Source organism: Passer domesticus, chromosome 18 (genome assembly GCF_036417665.1).
Source record: "Passer domesticus isolate bPasDom1 chromosome 18, bPasDom1.hap1, whole genome shotgun sequence".
Taxonomy (NCBI): domain Eukaryota; kingdom Metazoa; phylum Chordata; class Aves; order Passeriformes; family Passeridae; genus Passer; species Passer domesticus.
In genome coordinates this window covers 4,421,006-4,434,794 of record NC_087491.1, presented here as the reverse complement: position 1 = coordinate 4,434,794, position 13,789 = coordinate 4,421,006, and the positions used below count along the sequence as shown (strand labels likewise).

At 53.5% G+C, this 13,789-nt stretch overlaps 1 protein-coding gene across 3 annotated transcripts in view; it reads right to left on the bottom strand.

Annotated features, from left to right (window-relative positions):
* The window catches only part of LOC135283180 (collagen alpha-1(I) chain-like), an 81,805-nt gene that overhangs the window by 29,440 nt on the left and 38,576 nt on the right, over positions 1 to 13,789 (bottom strand). For all 3 annotated transcript variants that reach the window (XM_064393707.1, XM_064393709.1, XM_064393708.1), the window contains exons 7-10: positions 6,417 to 6,660; positions 6,036 to 6,346; positions 3,262 to 3,306; positions 2,199 to 2,318 (exon numbers count right to left, since the gene is read on the bottom strand). In XM_064393707.1, the coding sequence (XP_064249777.1) occupies positions 2,199 to 2,318; positions 3,262 to 3,306; positions 6,036 to 6,346; positions 6,417 to 6,660 (720 nt within the window). The remainder of the gene's footprint in view (positions 1 to 2,198; positions 2,319 to 3,261; positions 3,307 to 6,035; positions 6,347 to 6,416; positions 6,661 to 13,789) is intronic.

Here is a 13,789-nt window from a genome sequence, read left to right as displayed (position 1 = left end):
TGGCAGATACTGCCTTCCCCTGAGACCGGCACTGGGCCAGCCCTGCGGGGACTGGGCCAGCACAGAGCCTGGGGACAGCACAGAGCCAGGGGACAAGGGACAGCACAGAGCCTGGGGCCAGCACAGAGCCAGGGGACAAGGGACAGCACAGAGCCTGGGGACAGCACAGAGCCTGGGGACAGGGGACAACACAGAGCCAGGGGACAAGGACCAGCATTCAAAGCCCAGGGGACAAGGGCCAGCACAGAGACCACAGCCAGGATCCAGCATCTCTCCAGCTCTGGCTTCCCAAGCACACACAGGACATGTTCCCTGCAGCATTCCAAAGTGGGGACACCAAGGAATTCCCAGCAACACCCTCAGGTGTGACTGTTTCTGCCTGCAGGAGGGCAAAGCCTGAGGTCTCTGCACACGGGCAAGGGGAAATAAAGGGAATTCTGACTGCAGAGCAAAGGATGGGAGCAGCTCTGCCGAGTGCTGGAAGCGTGGCCAGGGAGCAGCAGTTGATTAGGGAGGGTTTGCCCTGCTGGAAGGGGATCCTGGCATGGAGACACCCAGCTGCCTCTGTCCCAACCCTGCTGATTCCTGCACACACCGTGTGCCTGTGGTGGATCCTGGGAGCACTGAGAGCTGCACAGCTCCTGCCCTGGGGCAGCAGGAGCATGGGAGCACAAGGAGGTTCTCCAGGTCAACCAAAACTTCAGCAGGTGCTCAACTTTCCTGTGCTTCCCAGCAGGAATCTGATCTCTGCTTTGATCCAACCCAACCCAAAACCACAAAGGTCTGGCCCAAGGACTCCCAGCAGGTTAATCCAAGCTCAGATCCAGCAGAGGACCATCCTCCTCCTCCAGCACCATCCCCACCCAGGTGTGCTGTGCTGCCAGAGCAGAGATCCTCCTGCTGCATCCTCTCCTCAGCATCCCGGGCATTTGCCCCGGAGCAGAGGAGGCAAGGACTGCTCTTCCCTGGTGAAGCAGCTGTGGAGAACTCAAATATCTGGAATATCCTGCCCAGGGCCATTATGGGGAGCTGGAGTGTGCAGCCTGAGCTCTCACCAGCCCCTTGCTGTGCCCCTGGAGCCACTGACAGCATCGTGCCACACTGCAGGCCCAGAGGGACAAGAGAGCCATGCAAGGATAAAGCAAAGAGCATTCCCAGCCCCAGGAAAAGCCTGGGGCAGTTAGAAACCCAACGCCTTCAGCTGCTGCCCTGCCCAGGCCAGGCTCCACAGGGAGTTTAAAATTAAGCTTAAGCACAGCAGTGCTGTGCTGTGAGGAGTGGGGAATTATTGATGAGCCTGGCTGGGCTGTTCAGCGAGTTTTGGAGTCCTCCTCTGGAGTTTTGCATCCAGCTGTGCAGTGCCTGAGGCACTCCTGGCTCCCCACAGATCCTGCTCCAGTGGGTCAGGTGAGGAGACACCTCAGAGGGAGCTGGATGGGCACAAACCCTGTGAGCCAAAGGCTGGGGCACAGCAGGGACAGGGTGGGAAATGGAGAGGGGCTTTTCATCAGCAACACAGAGCAGGAGAAGGGTTGCTCGTGCCTGGCTTGGACCTTCCCTGGGCCCCGTCCTGCAGAACCATCCCAGGGAGGTGATGGATGGACCACGGGGAGCCCAGATGTCCTGGTCAGTCACAGGGGACAGAGGGACAGGGCACACGCTGATCCCATTCCACCCACAGAGCCACCCCCAGTGAGCTGCACCTCCCTCCCTGGCACCTCCCTCTGCCCCCACCTCCCACCCAACAATGAGGAATCCCAGCCACAGCAAACCCTTCCTGCCACCCCACCCCATCCCAGATCCCATCCCAGATTCCATCGCATCCCAGATCCCATCCCATCTCATCCCAGATCCCATCCCAGATTCCATCGCATCCCAGATCCCATCCCATCTCATCCCAGATCCCATCCCACCCATCCATCCCATCCCAGATCCCAGATCCCATCCCAGATCCCATCCCACCCATCCATCCCATCCCAGATCCCAGATCCCATCCCAGATCCCATCCCACCCATCCATCCCATCCCAGATCCCAGATCCCATCCCAGATCCCATCCCACCCATCCCATCCCATCCCATCCCATCCCATCCCATCCCATCCCATCCCATCCCATCCCAGATCCCATCCCACCCCATCGATGCAGGGAGCTGCTGGGGAGGCGTGAGTGCAGCACCTGCCCACTGTGGCTGTAACTCACCATGAACGACTGCCAGTCCTCCCTGGAGTTCCTCCAGAGGACGATGGTGGGGACACCGGGGGTGCCAGCAGGGCCAGGGTCACCTGGGGGGCCCGTCCTCCCCATGGCCCCCGGGTATCCCTGCAGAGACAAGGACAGCTCCTTACAACCAGCAGGGATTTAGGCTCAGCTCAGGCTGGGCACTGAGCCAGGGCCAGGCTCTGGGCAGGGAGGGGCCTGGGGCTGCAGGACAAATGCCCCTGTAATGATTCCATGGATATGAAATGGGCTGGGCTTTGGGACATAGCAGTGTCCCTCCTCCAGGTGACCTGAGCTGAAGCTGCTCCATCTCCCACTGAGAGCTCAAAGGGAAGAGAGCAGCTTGTGCAGGCAGCTCAGTCACGGAATCAGAAAATATCCTGAGCTGGAAGGGACCCCAAGGATCATCCAGTGCCACTCCTGTCCCTGCCCAGACCCCCCAGCAACCCCAGCCTGGGCACCCCTGGCAGCGCTGGCCAAAGGCTCCTGGAGCTCTGGCAGCCTCGGGGCCGTGCCCATTCCCTGGGGAGCCTGGGCAGTGCCAGCACCCTCTGGGGGAAGAGCCTTGCCCTGAGCTCCAGCCTGAGCTGCCCTGGCCCAGCCCCAGCCGTGCCCTGGCTCCTGTCCCTGTCCCAGAGCAGAGATGGGAGCTGCCCCTCGGGAGGAGCTGCAGCCCCGGGGAGCTCTGCCTCACTCTGCTCCAGCTGAACAATCCCAGAGCCCTCAGCTGCTCCTCACGGCCCCTCCAGACCCTTCCCTTGTTCCTCTGAGCCCTCTCTAACAACTCAATGTCATTTTTTATATCGTGGTGCCCAAAACTGCCCCAGAACTCAAGCCTGGCTTAATCCTGAGCCTGGCCTTAAAATACCAACCAAACCCAGTTCTTTCCCCTTCCAAACCACAGACAGGGCCACCACCCTGCAGCTTCAGGAGCTCCCACTGCCCTCTGGATGAAAAACCCCCAAACCAACCCAAACCATTGGTGGTGTTTGCCCCAGACCCTCCACCCCACACTGGACACCCCCCTGTTTTTGTGGGTGCTCACTTTGTCTCCTTTGGGTCCCACCAGTCCCCGTCGGCCAGGACAGCCCTGAAAGGCAAAGGAGCAGAGCTGTGACCCCAAAGGAGATCCCACAGGGACTGAGTGACCAGGGCCTCAGCCCCAGGGAAGCAGGGACTCAAACGGCTGATTCAGAGCAAATCAGCAGCTTCGAGCCCCCAAGAAATATCCCAAAAACCAATGTGGGGTGGGAAGAGCCCCCTGGCATCAGCAGCTGAACTGTGCAATCCTGAACAACCACAGAAACACCCCAGAGCAGGCAGGGGAGCAGGAGGACATTTCCTGACACCTGGAGAGGACAGGCAATGTGTTAGGAAAAAAAAAAAATCCCCTAAAACTGAATCCTATCCACACTCCAGTAGGTGTTTGGACAAGGACAAAAATATCTGCTGCTTTTAACGGGTGGGAGATGTGATCTGGGTAAAAATGCACATTTTGGCCGAGGGCTGACCCCACCTCAGGGCTTCCCAAGGCAGAACCAGCCAGGTGGGAGATCCTGGCCTTTTGGGGTGACAGCAGTTCCCTGTAAGCTGTTACCTGACAGCCTCTGCCTGTGTCTGCTGCAGCTCTGAGAGCTTCAATTCCAGACACCAGCTTTGTTCTGAGCCTGAAGGTCTGAGGCCCACAGAGCTCCATGGCTCAGTTCCCTCTCCCTGGGGGCTCTAGAGACCCTCAGCCCTTGGGAGCAGCAGCAGGACAACAGGGAAGGCTGCCAGGCTGGGGACACATCTTATGGCTGGCACATGGCACCACTGAGCTCCAGTCCCACACAGAATCCCAGCCTGGTTTGGGCTGGAAGGAACCTCAAAGCTCATCCCATCCCACCCCTGCCATGGCAGGGACACCTCCCACTGTCCCAGGCTGCTCCCAGCCCTGTCCAACCTGGCCTTGGGCACTGCCAGGGATCCAGGGGCAGCCACAGCTGCTCTGGGCACCCTGTGCCAGGGCCTGCCCACCCTCAGAGAAAAGATTTTTTTCCCAATATCCCACCTAAACCTGCTCTTTTTCCTGCTTTTTTTTCACTCCCCTTGTCCAGTCCCTCCATGCCCTTAAGATCCCTTTTCCATCTTTCCTGTCAGCTCCCCAACTCCTAAAGCTGGGCTGGAGCTGTGGGCCCAGTGCTTCCATCCAGGACTCTCAGGAGCAAGGACACAAATCCCATCTCCAGCCTTTCCCCAGGAGAGGAAAGGACTCTCAGGAGCAAGGACACAAATCCCATCTCCAGCCTTTCTCCAGGAGAGGAAAGCAGCTCCCCCTGGCTGGTCCCTCCTGCCTCCTGACAGCAGGGCCGTCACACGTCGTGACGTTCCCTCTGCTCCTGGGATTTTTTCAGCCTCCAGCATCTGTTCCTTTTGCCATTTTCTTCTATTTTTGCAGGCAAGAGCTGCAGCAGCAAGGAGATGGCTTGAGGGGGAAGTTAGCAGTCCTAAATTTAAACCAAGCCTGGCTCAGGGATGATGGATTCAGTGCCAGGTCCCTCAAGCAGAGCCATGGAAACGGCCCTGCAGGATCCCCCTGAGCCCCAGGCAGAGCCCACGCCTTCCACAGGGATGGAAGGAAAGGGGAAGAGAAGGTGCCCAGGGTCACTTCAATGGGGAAATTAAAAAAAAATTCTAAAGAAATTGTTAAGAAAATTGAACCAAATGAGGGGAATAATTTTGGCAGAAAAAACAAACATGGAAAAATATTTAAAAGCATTTTTCAGCTACTCCTCAATGAAGAGAAGACTCCTCTAAAGCTTTTTCTGTTTCAAGTTTACATTTTTTTACAATTTTCCTTTTTTCATCCTCAATGAAGACGTGACTCCTTTAAACATTTCTCTAGTCTAAATTTATCTTTTTTTTTTTCTAAATTTCCCTTTTTTCATCCTCTACAACAACTGAAAGACTTGAAAAACAGTCAGAACTTATTACAAGATAAATTCAGTGCTCTGCTTTGAACCTGGCATCAATTTGGGGTGAAGAAGGCACAACCAACGAAGCCAGCGGGTCCATGGGTGGGTGCAGGGGTTTGTGTGGGGACTGGAGGAGTTGGCTTGGTCCCCTCTGATCCCCCCAGCCTAATTCTGGGCTGAACCAGTGTGAAATAAAAACCCACAGTGTGACTAAATGATCTGAGACCACCTCAGAGCAAGGAGGACAAGGCAATCATCTTCTCCCCAGTTTTCAGCGAAGTTTCTCCAGGAACATCAAAAACCTTTTCACAAGGTCAATGCACAGCCCCACTGTGCCTGCACGGGGAGGGTTCCCCACCCGGGGGAAGGTTTCTTATCCTGGAGAACATTTCCCACCCTGGGGAAGTTTCCTCATCCTGGGATAGTTTCCCACCCTGGAGAAGGTTTCTTATCCTGGGATAGTTTCCCACCCTGGAGAAGTTTCGCTGTCCTGGAGGTTCCCCATCCTGGGGAAAGTTTCCCACTCAGTGGAAGTTTCTCCATCCTGGGGAACATTTCCTACCCTGGGGAAGGTTCCTCACCCTGGGGAACATTTCCCATCCTACAGAAGTTTCCCCACTCTGTGGAAGTTTCCCCATCCTGGGGAAGGTTCCCCACCCTGGCGAAAGTTTCCCACTCAGTGGAAGTTTCTCCATTCTGGGGAATATTTCCCACCCTGGGGAAGTTTCCCCATCCTATAGAACTTTCCCCACCCTGGAGAAGGTTTCCTATCCTGTGGAAGGTTTCCCAGGCTGGAGAAGCCTTCCCTGTGCAGTTTCCCCTATCTCAGCAGCCCTTCCCCACCACCCTCCCCTCCCTCACTCACCGGCAGCCCCGGAGGTCCCGGCAGCCCCGGTGGTCCTGGTTTCACACAGCCCTGGCGTCCACGTGCCACCCACAATCCGGGCTGTCCCGCTCCAAGAGGAGGCTCCGGGCCACCCAGCAGTGCCCCTGCCCTCGGGGGGCCTCTGGGGACGTTTCCTTTGGGAGCAGGTGGGGACACCTTGGGGAAGGGCTGCAGGTGGGGCTTGCCGGGCGTGCCCGCGTCCCCCGGCAGCTTCTCCGTGGTGACGTTCTCCTCCTGGGGCTCAGAGCCACGCTCCTTCTTGGCTGCTCGGGGGGGTTTGATGGAGGCTCCTGGGTGGAGGAAGCACTGTCAGATTCCCAGAAATTCTGATGGAGAAAAGGAGGAAAACCGTGGACTCACCTGAGCTTCTCCTGAGCGCTGGCCTGCCGGGGCCGGTGATTTTATTGTAGGTGGAGTTCAGCAGCTCAAAGCCTTCATCCTCGATGGAAAGGCTGCCCTCCTCCTCCTCCTCAGCCGATGGCATCTCGTGAGCAGAGAGGGAAGCCAGGGCACTCCCATCAGGCTGGAGGCTGAGGGTCCCCTGGGTGTCCTCCCATGGCCAAGGTGGCCCCGGGGCCAAATCTGAACTGGTGAGTCTGGAGTCCTGAAAAAGAAGAAGGGAAAAAATGAAGTTTGAAGGGTTCACTTCTTTTTCCCCCTTTCCTGCTCAATGGGCTGCCCAGGGAGGTGGTGCAGAGCAGCCTCAGGAGTGTCCAAGGAATGAGTGGACGTGGCACTCAGTGCTCTGCTCTGGGTGACAAGGTGGGGACCAGTCACAGATTGAACTCAATGACCTTGAAAATCATTTCCAGCCTTAATGATTCTGTAGATCCTCATTTCCCACACACAGGAATGCTGCTGGGGAAACAATGCAGGGCACAGCTCGTGAGTACCAGGCAGGAGCCCTCAAATTCTGGGACAGTTCATCCAGAAGGAGCAGGACACTGCACCCAGCTGCAAACCAAATCTCACCTTCCACCAGGGACACCTGGGCACCCTGTGCCAGGGCCTCCCCACCCTCCCAGGGAACAATTCCCAATTCCCAATCTCCCATCCATCCCTAACCATCCCCTGTGTCCTGTCCCTCCATCCTTGTCCCCAGTCCCTCTCCAGCTCTCCTGGAGCCCATTCAGGCCCTGCAGGGGCTCTGAGCTCTGCCCAGAGCCCACAGCCCAACGACAGAAATCCAATCTGGAGAGCAATCACTGAAAGAGTTACAGCAGATGTATGAAGTGACAGCAGGGATCGATGTGTCCCTTCAGCCTCTGATTCTGCTGGCCCTGCACATTCCAAGGCTCTGGTGCTCTCCTGGGGGAGCAGTGCCAGCAGGCCAGAGGGGAGCTCAGGCCCCCACCACACAATTCCCACTGCAGCAGCTGCAAACTTCAGAGAGCTGGGAAGGGGAGACAGGCACAAGGCCAGGAGGAGCCTCCTGGATGTTTCCAGCCATTTAATTTAAGGCAGTGACAAGCACAGGGCTCTCTCTGACCTCAGCTGTCACCTTGAATGTCCCTGCAGGTCTCAGGGGCTCTGTCAGCCCTGCAACCTCCAGCAGAGCCCAGGCACTGCCCTTGGAGGGGGGAAACTGCAACGCTGGGAGAAACAGCCACACTCAACACCCAAACACTGACTGGAAAAGGAATGAAACTTCAGAGGTCCTGCATTTCAAAATCCCACCACTGTTCCACCCACCACCAGTGAAAGCACCTCAGGCTGGGCTTGCCCACGGGGCCAGGGCTGGTGGGTGGGTGTGGAGGTCCTGGAGCTGCTCTCCTGGAGCAGCTGCAGCATTTCCAGCAGCCCCCATGGCCACCAGCCCTGCCTGGAGCCTGCTCCGTGCTCCCACCAGGCTCCATGGGGACATGGACAGCGTGTGGCACCTGGAGCTGGTGGCCCCAGCCCTGCCTGGTGGCTCCTGGTGGAGGAGCTGCTTGAGGAACCAGCTGAGAGAAGTCACTAGAGGGAGATGCAGCCCCACGCTTGCCTTGCAGGGCCGGGAGGGAGGACCTGGAGAGTCCTTCCCATCCTTCTTCCCACGTTCCATGGGCTGAGCCCTGCACCTGGCTCCCATTCTGTGCAAGAGGTTTTACAGGGACTGCTGTGAGTCAGAGAGAAGTTTGATAAGAGGATCCACGTTCACCTCTGAAAGAATTTCCTACCAAGGTCATTGACATAGGAACCAAGAAAGAAAGAAGGAGAAATAAGAGAAACCTGCAGCTGCCTGTTCCAATGAGCACTTTGTTTGTTTCTGTGACCAATGAGTGAAGTGTAAACTGATGAGTTTGTAAGAATGTATAAAAAGCATGCAGGCTATAGTAAAACAGTTTGAAGCCTTCTGAAAATAGAATGTTGCTTTGTGTTGTCTCCTTCTCACCTACAACACCATTCTGCTCTGCTCCACTGGTTTGGGAGCAGCAAGGGGGATGTGCAGGAGCAGCAAGCAGGAAAACAACTTCCCTGCCAGAAGGGGATCCTTCAGGTGAGAACCCAACGGGCCAAGCCCCATTTGGGGTGACCATGGGAGGCAGAGGAGCTCCAAAGGCAGCAGGAGCTGCTGAAGTTTTGACTCTGCTGCCATCACATTGGAGATTTCCAAGCTCTTCCCAACCCAAATGCATAAGAAAAGGGAAATTTTCACTTTTAAATTTTCAACTTTCAGCTTTGAAGAGATTTTTTCATAAACACCTGAAGGAGGGAGCTGAAAAAAAAGAGTTGAAATAAAGAATTCTTTCTTTCAGAAATTACACTGTGAAACAGCGCAGTTTTGATGTTACATTTTTGGTGCTTTGGGGGGTTTCTGATTAAAAGCAGGTCTTGAGATACACCTTCAATGTGAAGAAAAAAAAAAATCAATGTATTTTGGCTTCCCAACTTGATCTGTATTTCTCCCTCCAACCAATTTTCCTAGTTTTGATCCAAAGCAGTAATTTCCTTAAAACACATTTTGCAATCCCCAGGACTGGAAAGTTTCAGCTACAGCAACTTGGCCCCTCATTCTGTACACCTTGAAGTGGGAAATTAATGGACAGCAGCAGCAGCTCTCTGCTCCACGGGCCTGGCAGATTAACCCAAGGGCAACAATGGCCAGAAATTTAAAAACCAGCTCCTCAAAGGACAGTCACCTGTGGGTAACAGCTGGCAGACGGTGTCAGGGAATGGTTTGGGTTGGAAAGGATGTTAAATCCCATCTCACTCCCCCCCTGCCAAGTGCAGGAACACCTTCCATGGGCCAGGTTGCTCAGATTTCCACGCAACTCAACCAGCAAGTGAGGAAAATTGTGGTGAGAATTCCTAAATCTAATTAGCCACGAGCTGAGAGGCGCTGCAGGAGCTGAAGTGCTCAGGCTCCCAAGAGGTGATGCTGGTGCAGAGCAGCCCCACAGGATGTGCCAGCCTGGGAATCCCAATGGGAAGCCACATGCAGGCCTGGCAGCTGGCACTGGGAGCCCAGAATTCCCACAGAGTAAAGAAAAGGGGGTTTCAATTCAACTTCAACACTTGACATGGGAAAGGTCCACTCTGGAAACTCCCATCTGGCAAGGCTCAGGGGACAAGGGGCTCCAAGGGAAAAATACTGAGGCACAAGGCTGAATTATATTGGTTTGTGTAAACACAACTAAAAGCCAAAATCAATAGAATCCATCCTTGCTCCTCCAAACTGGCCAAATTTAGAGGAGAACCAGCTGAGAGGGACAAATTGGGAACAGCTCTGAAGCTGTCCAAAAGCGTGAGAGTTGAGTGAGGCATGTGGGTCTGAACTCCCAGAAATTCCAGCTGGGAAGTGGGGAAGGAGCCCAGATTGAAAGCAGCCATTAAGGATGACAAAACAGAAGGGAAAAAAGAAGGAATTGGCACGTGCCAAGCAAGGCAGGGTCTGTAAGTTGCAGAAAATTGGATTAAAGACGGAAAATAAAGGCGGGAGAAGTGTCTGCCCCAGCCACATGTGGGCTCCCCATTGTCACCTGCCAGGTGGCACTGACACAGCCACAGCAACCATGTGGGAAGAGCTGGAGAGCCCCAGTTCTGTCCACACTTAGAAAATCCAGATGACATAACCAAATGACAAGGAAATACTTCCCATTCCAGAGGGGGCAAGGAGCATAGGTTTCTCAGTCCCAGCCCCAGAATTCCACCCCAAAAGCATTAAAACTTCAGGCTCTCCCCAGGATGAGCACTGAATTCTGTTTGGCTCAGAGAGCTGGGGAAGCTCCAGGGGACTGACTGGGAAAAGGCTTTGTGTTGTGCCAATATGGAATTTAAAAAAAGAAAGGCAAAAAAAAGGCAAACGGGAAGCTTTGAGTAATTACAGACCTCTTCCCTCAAGCTGAGCCCAAGCAAAATAACAGAACAACTGATATGGGGCTCATTAATAAAGAAACCACAGATATGCAATTAATGCCATGGTTTTGGAAAGAGTTTCTAACTTGGGATCTTGCCTGAGGAGCCTAGGAGTGGTTTATTGACAAAGATAACAATGCTGCTGGACCTCTGGAGGGCTTTTCAGCTGGTGCCATGCTCCAAAAACTCCTAAATGGCAAAGGGGCTAAAGCCCAGCTTGGAGCATCCCTGTTTTCAGCAGCCCAGACAACCAGCATAACGTTCTGCCCTAATTTTCAGCTGGGTCAGGCTGGGTAAAACAGAGATCAAAGCTCAGGGTCTTCTCCCAGGAAACAGATTTTTTTGTTAATGGAAGCTTCTTCCATCCAACAGCCAAAGGTACAACACGATACACTCAAGCTGAAGATCAGAGATAGACAATTTTAAACTATTTTTCCCAGCATCTTCTAGCATCAAGCCCCTAGAAGAGGCTGGATTATAGAAAAAAAAGAAATCAAAAATCAAAGTTGGACTGATTTAAAGGAGGAATAAGTGCCAGGAAATGCCATGGGCTGTGGCCAGCAGCAGGTCAGGTCCCAGTTGTACCTGAGGAGCTGCAGCACCCACAGCAGGGCTCTGGAGGGGATAAACCCCTGCTGGAGCTCAGCACAGCCCCTCTGCTGTGCCCTCATTCCTGGGCAGGGGCTGCAGCCCTGGGACATGGCCCCATCCTCCTGCAGCTGCCCCAGGCAGGAGCCTTTTATTCCATGGAAACTGGAGCAGCTCAGCACAGGGATCCCCCACCCCACAGGGGCTGAAATGTTTGCTCACCAGTTTCCCATATCACACCTGGGTGCTGGATTTGGGAAGAGACTACACTAAAATAATAATAAATACAAAAATCAATGTAAAAATATTTTTTTAATAAAATAAATAAGCTAAATTATTTTTAGTGCCAGATCCTAAAGGGGCTACAAGAAGTTTGGAGGGGGGGACTTTTTACAAGGGCATGGAGTGATAGGACAAGGAAGAACAGTTGAAACTGGAAGAGGTTGAGATGGGATATTGGGAATAAATTCTCCCCTCTGAAAGTGGGATGGAATTCCCAGAGCAGCTGTGGCTGCCCCTGGATCCCTGGAAGTGTCCCAGGCTGGGCTGGATAGGCCTTGGAGCAGCCTGGGACAGTGGGAGGTGTCCCATGGGAACAGGATGGTTTTTATTTGGGGATTCCTGTGACCCCTCAGCAATGCTCCAGTTCCCAGGGGGATGTTTGGGGCTCCCTGATGTCCTACCCAGGCACAAACTGAAGCAACCCAAAATCCTGAACCCCCATGCAGGGGCCAGGAGGGTTCCCTGTGCTCCCCCAGCACTGGTGCCAAACCTTTCCAAAGGAAAAGCAGGAGCAGCCCATCCCTCAGGGCCCTCAGCAGGGAAGGAAGGCTCTGCTGGCCTTTCCCAGGGAGGTGGCTGCCCAAGGACAGGGCCCTGGAGCTGGAGCAGGACACGAGACACTGGTGGAAAGAACAACAGCCTGGGAATCTTCTGGAAAAGCTGATGACAGCCAAGGCCTCGCTGCCACACTTCTGGCACGTGACAAGCCTAAAATCAGTAAGGGCACAAAAGCTGCCCCCAGCTCATACAAGGCTGGAGAGCAGAGGTAATTCCCACCGAAGGCTCCTCACAGCACTTCTCTTCCCAAAACAACATTTCTTTTCATGCTTGGGCAGGAAAAACTCAGCAAAGGTTTGGAATGGTGCAGAGGGCTTGGGTTGGATGGAACAGGACTTGGGTTTGGGATTAAAAACCTCCAGGGTTCAGCTCAACAGGTTCCTGTCATTCCATTTATCCCACAGTGGGGTGGTGGGACAATCAATTACCCACAGATCTTATTCTAGTGGAGAAACTGGATTGTGAGTGTGGCCACAGCTCTCTCCACAGACAGCAGCAGGCACAACTTCCCAAGGATTTTTCCGGGGAAGGCAGTGAGAACGTCAGAGAAGAAAACAATTCTTAGCTCTCCTTGTTGCTCCTGTTGTTTTGCATATGTGGAATGTGTAATGGAGATTGTTTACTGAGAGTGATTTGTTAATTGGACGTTGATGAAGGTTGTTTGGATTCCTTGGCCAGTTGGGTCAAAGCTGTGTCCTGGCTGTCTCAGACACTCACAGGTTTTTCTTTAGCATTCTTTAGTATGGTATCTCTTTAGAATGTAATTTAGTATAGTATTGGTGTAATAGAGTATAAAGCAATTGTTCAGCCTGCTGCATCATGGAGTCAGAGCACGTTATTCCCTACATTGGGGTTGCCCAGCATTGATATCTGAGCTCTTCAGGGGCTGAGGTACCAGAGCTATCAGGAGCAACACCTCAAGATAAGGCCTGAGGGCAGCTGGGCTCCAGCTGCCAGTCACATTCCCCCAGGGATATTTGGTGTTATCCCAGCTCATCCAAGGAACCAGCAGCCCCACAGTCCAGGGAAACTGTGGGGTGGAGGAGGGACAGTTCCTCCTTGAGGGCTTGTCTTTGTGCCACGACCCAAGCAAGCGTTTCCACAGAGCTTTCACAGCATTTTTAAATCAAGAAGGTATTTCCCAACTAGTCTGGACTGCCCGGAGAATTAAACCTGTGAAGTTTTGCCTCTTTGGAAATCAGTGGGATTTCAGCTTTGACTGTTTGGTGAATGGCTTTAGGATCCCAGGTTAAGCTGCCTTGGAAAAGCCATTCAGGTCAGGAACCCTCCTGCTCACGTTTAGGACAGGCAGTCTGAGGGAAAACAAAATACAGCAGAAGTGGCTGAACACCATCCACATCCCAAAGATTGCTCAGAAATGGCAATTTATTCCTCAAAAAAACCTGCCAAAAGGAGTGGCTGCAATTCAGGTATCACTGCCAGTGACAAACTCATCTATTGCCCTCCCCCATCTTCCTCTGCCATCACCCTGAGCCTCCATAATTATTTAGCTCTAATTAACAATTAAGGAATCTACCAATGTACTAATTTACTTCTAAATGAACAAAGGAACTAGAAAGCAGAGCTGTGGCCTGTGCCTGCAGCAGAGCTGGGCTGCTCCTCATTACTCCCAAACTCCTTTTTTATTCCTAATAAATCTCAACGCCAAAGATTCCAAGGCGTCTCTGCTCCTTATTAAGTGCTTGAAAAATAAACTTGTCCCAAATCCAACATATTGTTCGTTTTCCCCTGCAGACCTATGAATTTCACCACTTTCCTTGTTATGGCAGCATATTGCCAGGGTCTGGGAGAACCCACAGGTGGGAATCACACCCCAAAGAGGATCCAGCAGGATGACAGAGCCCATCTTCCAGAAGTGCCCAGGAAAGGTGATTTTTGCCACCTCAGTTCATTACAAACACAGCCAGCAAACCTGGAGCACATCCCCCTGAGCTGCTGAGCCCAGA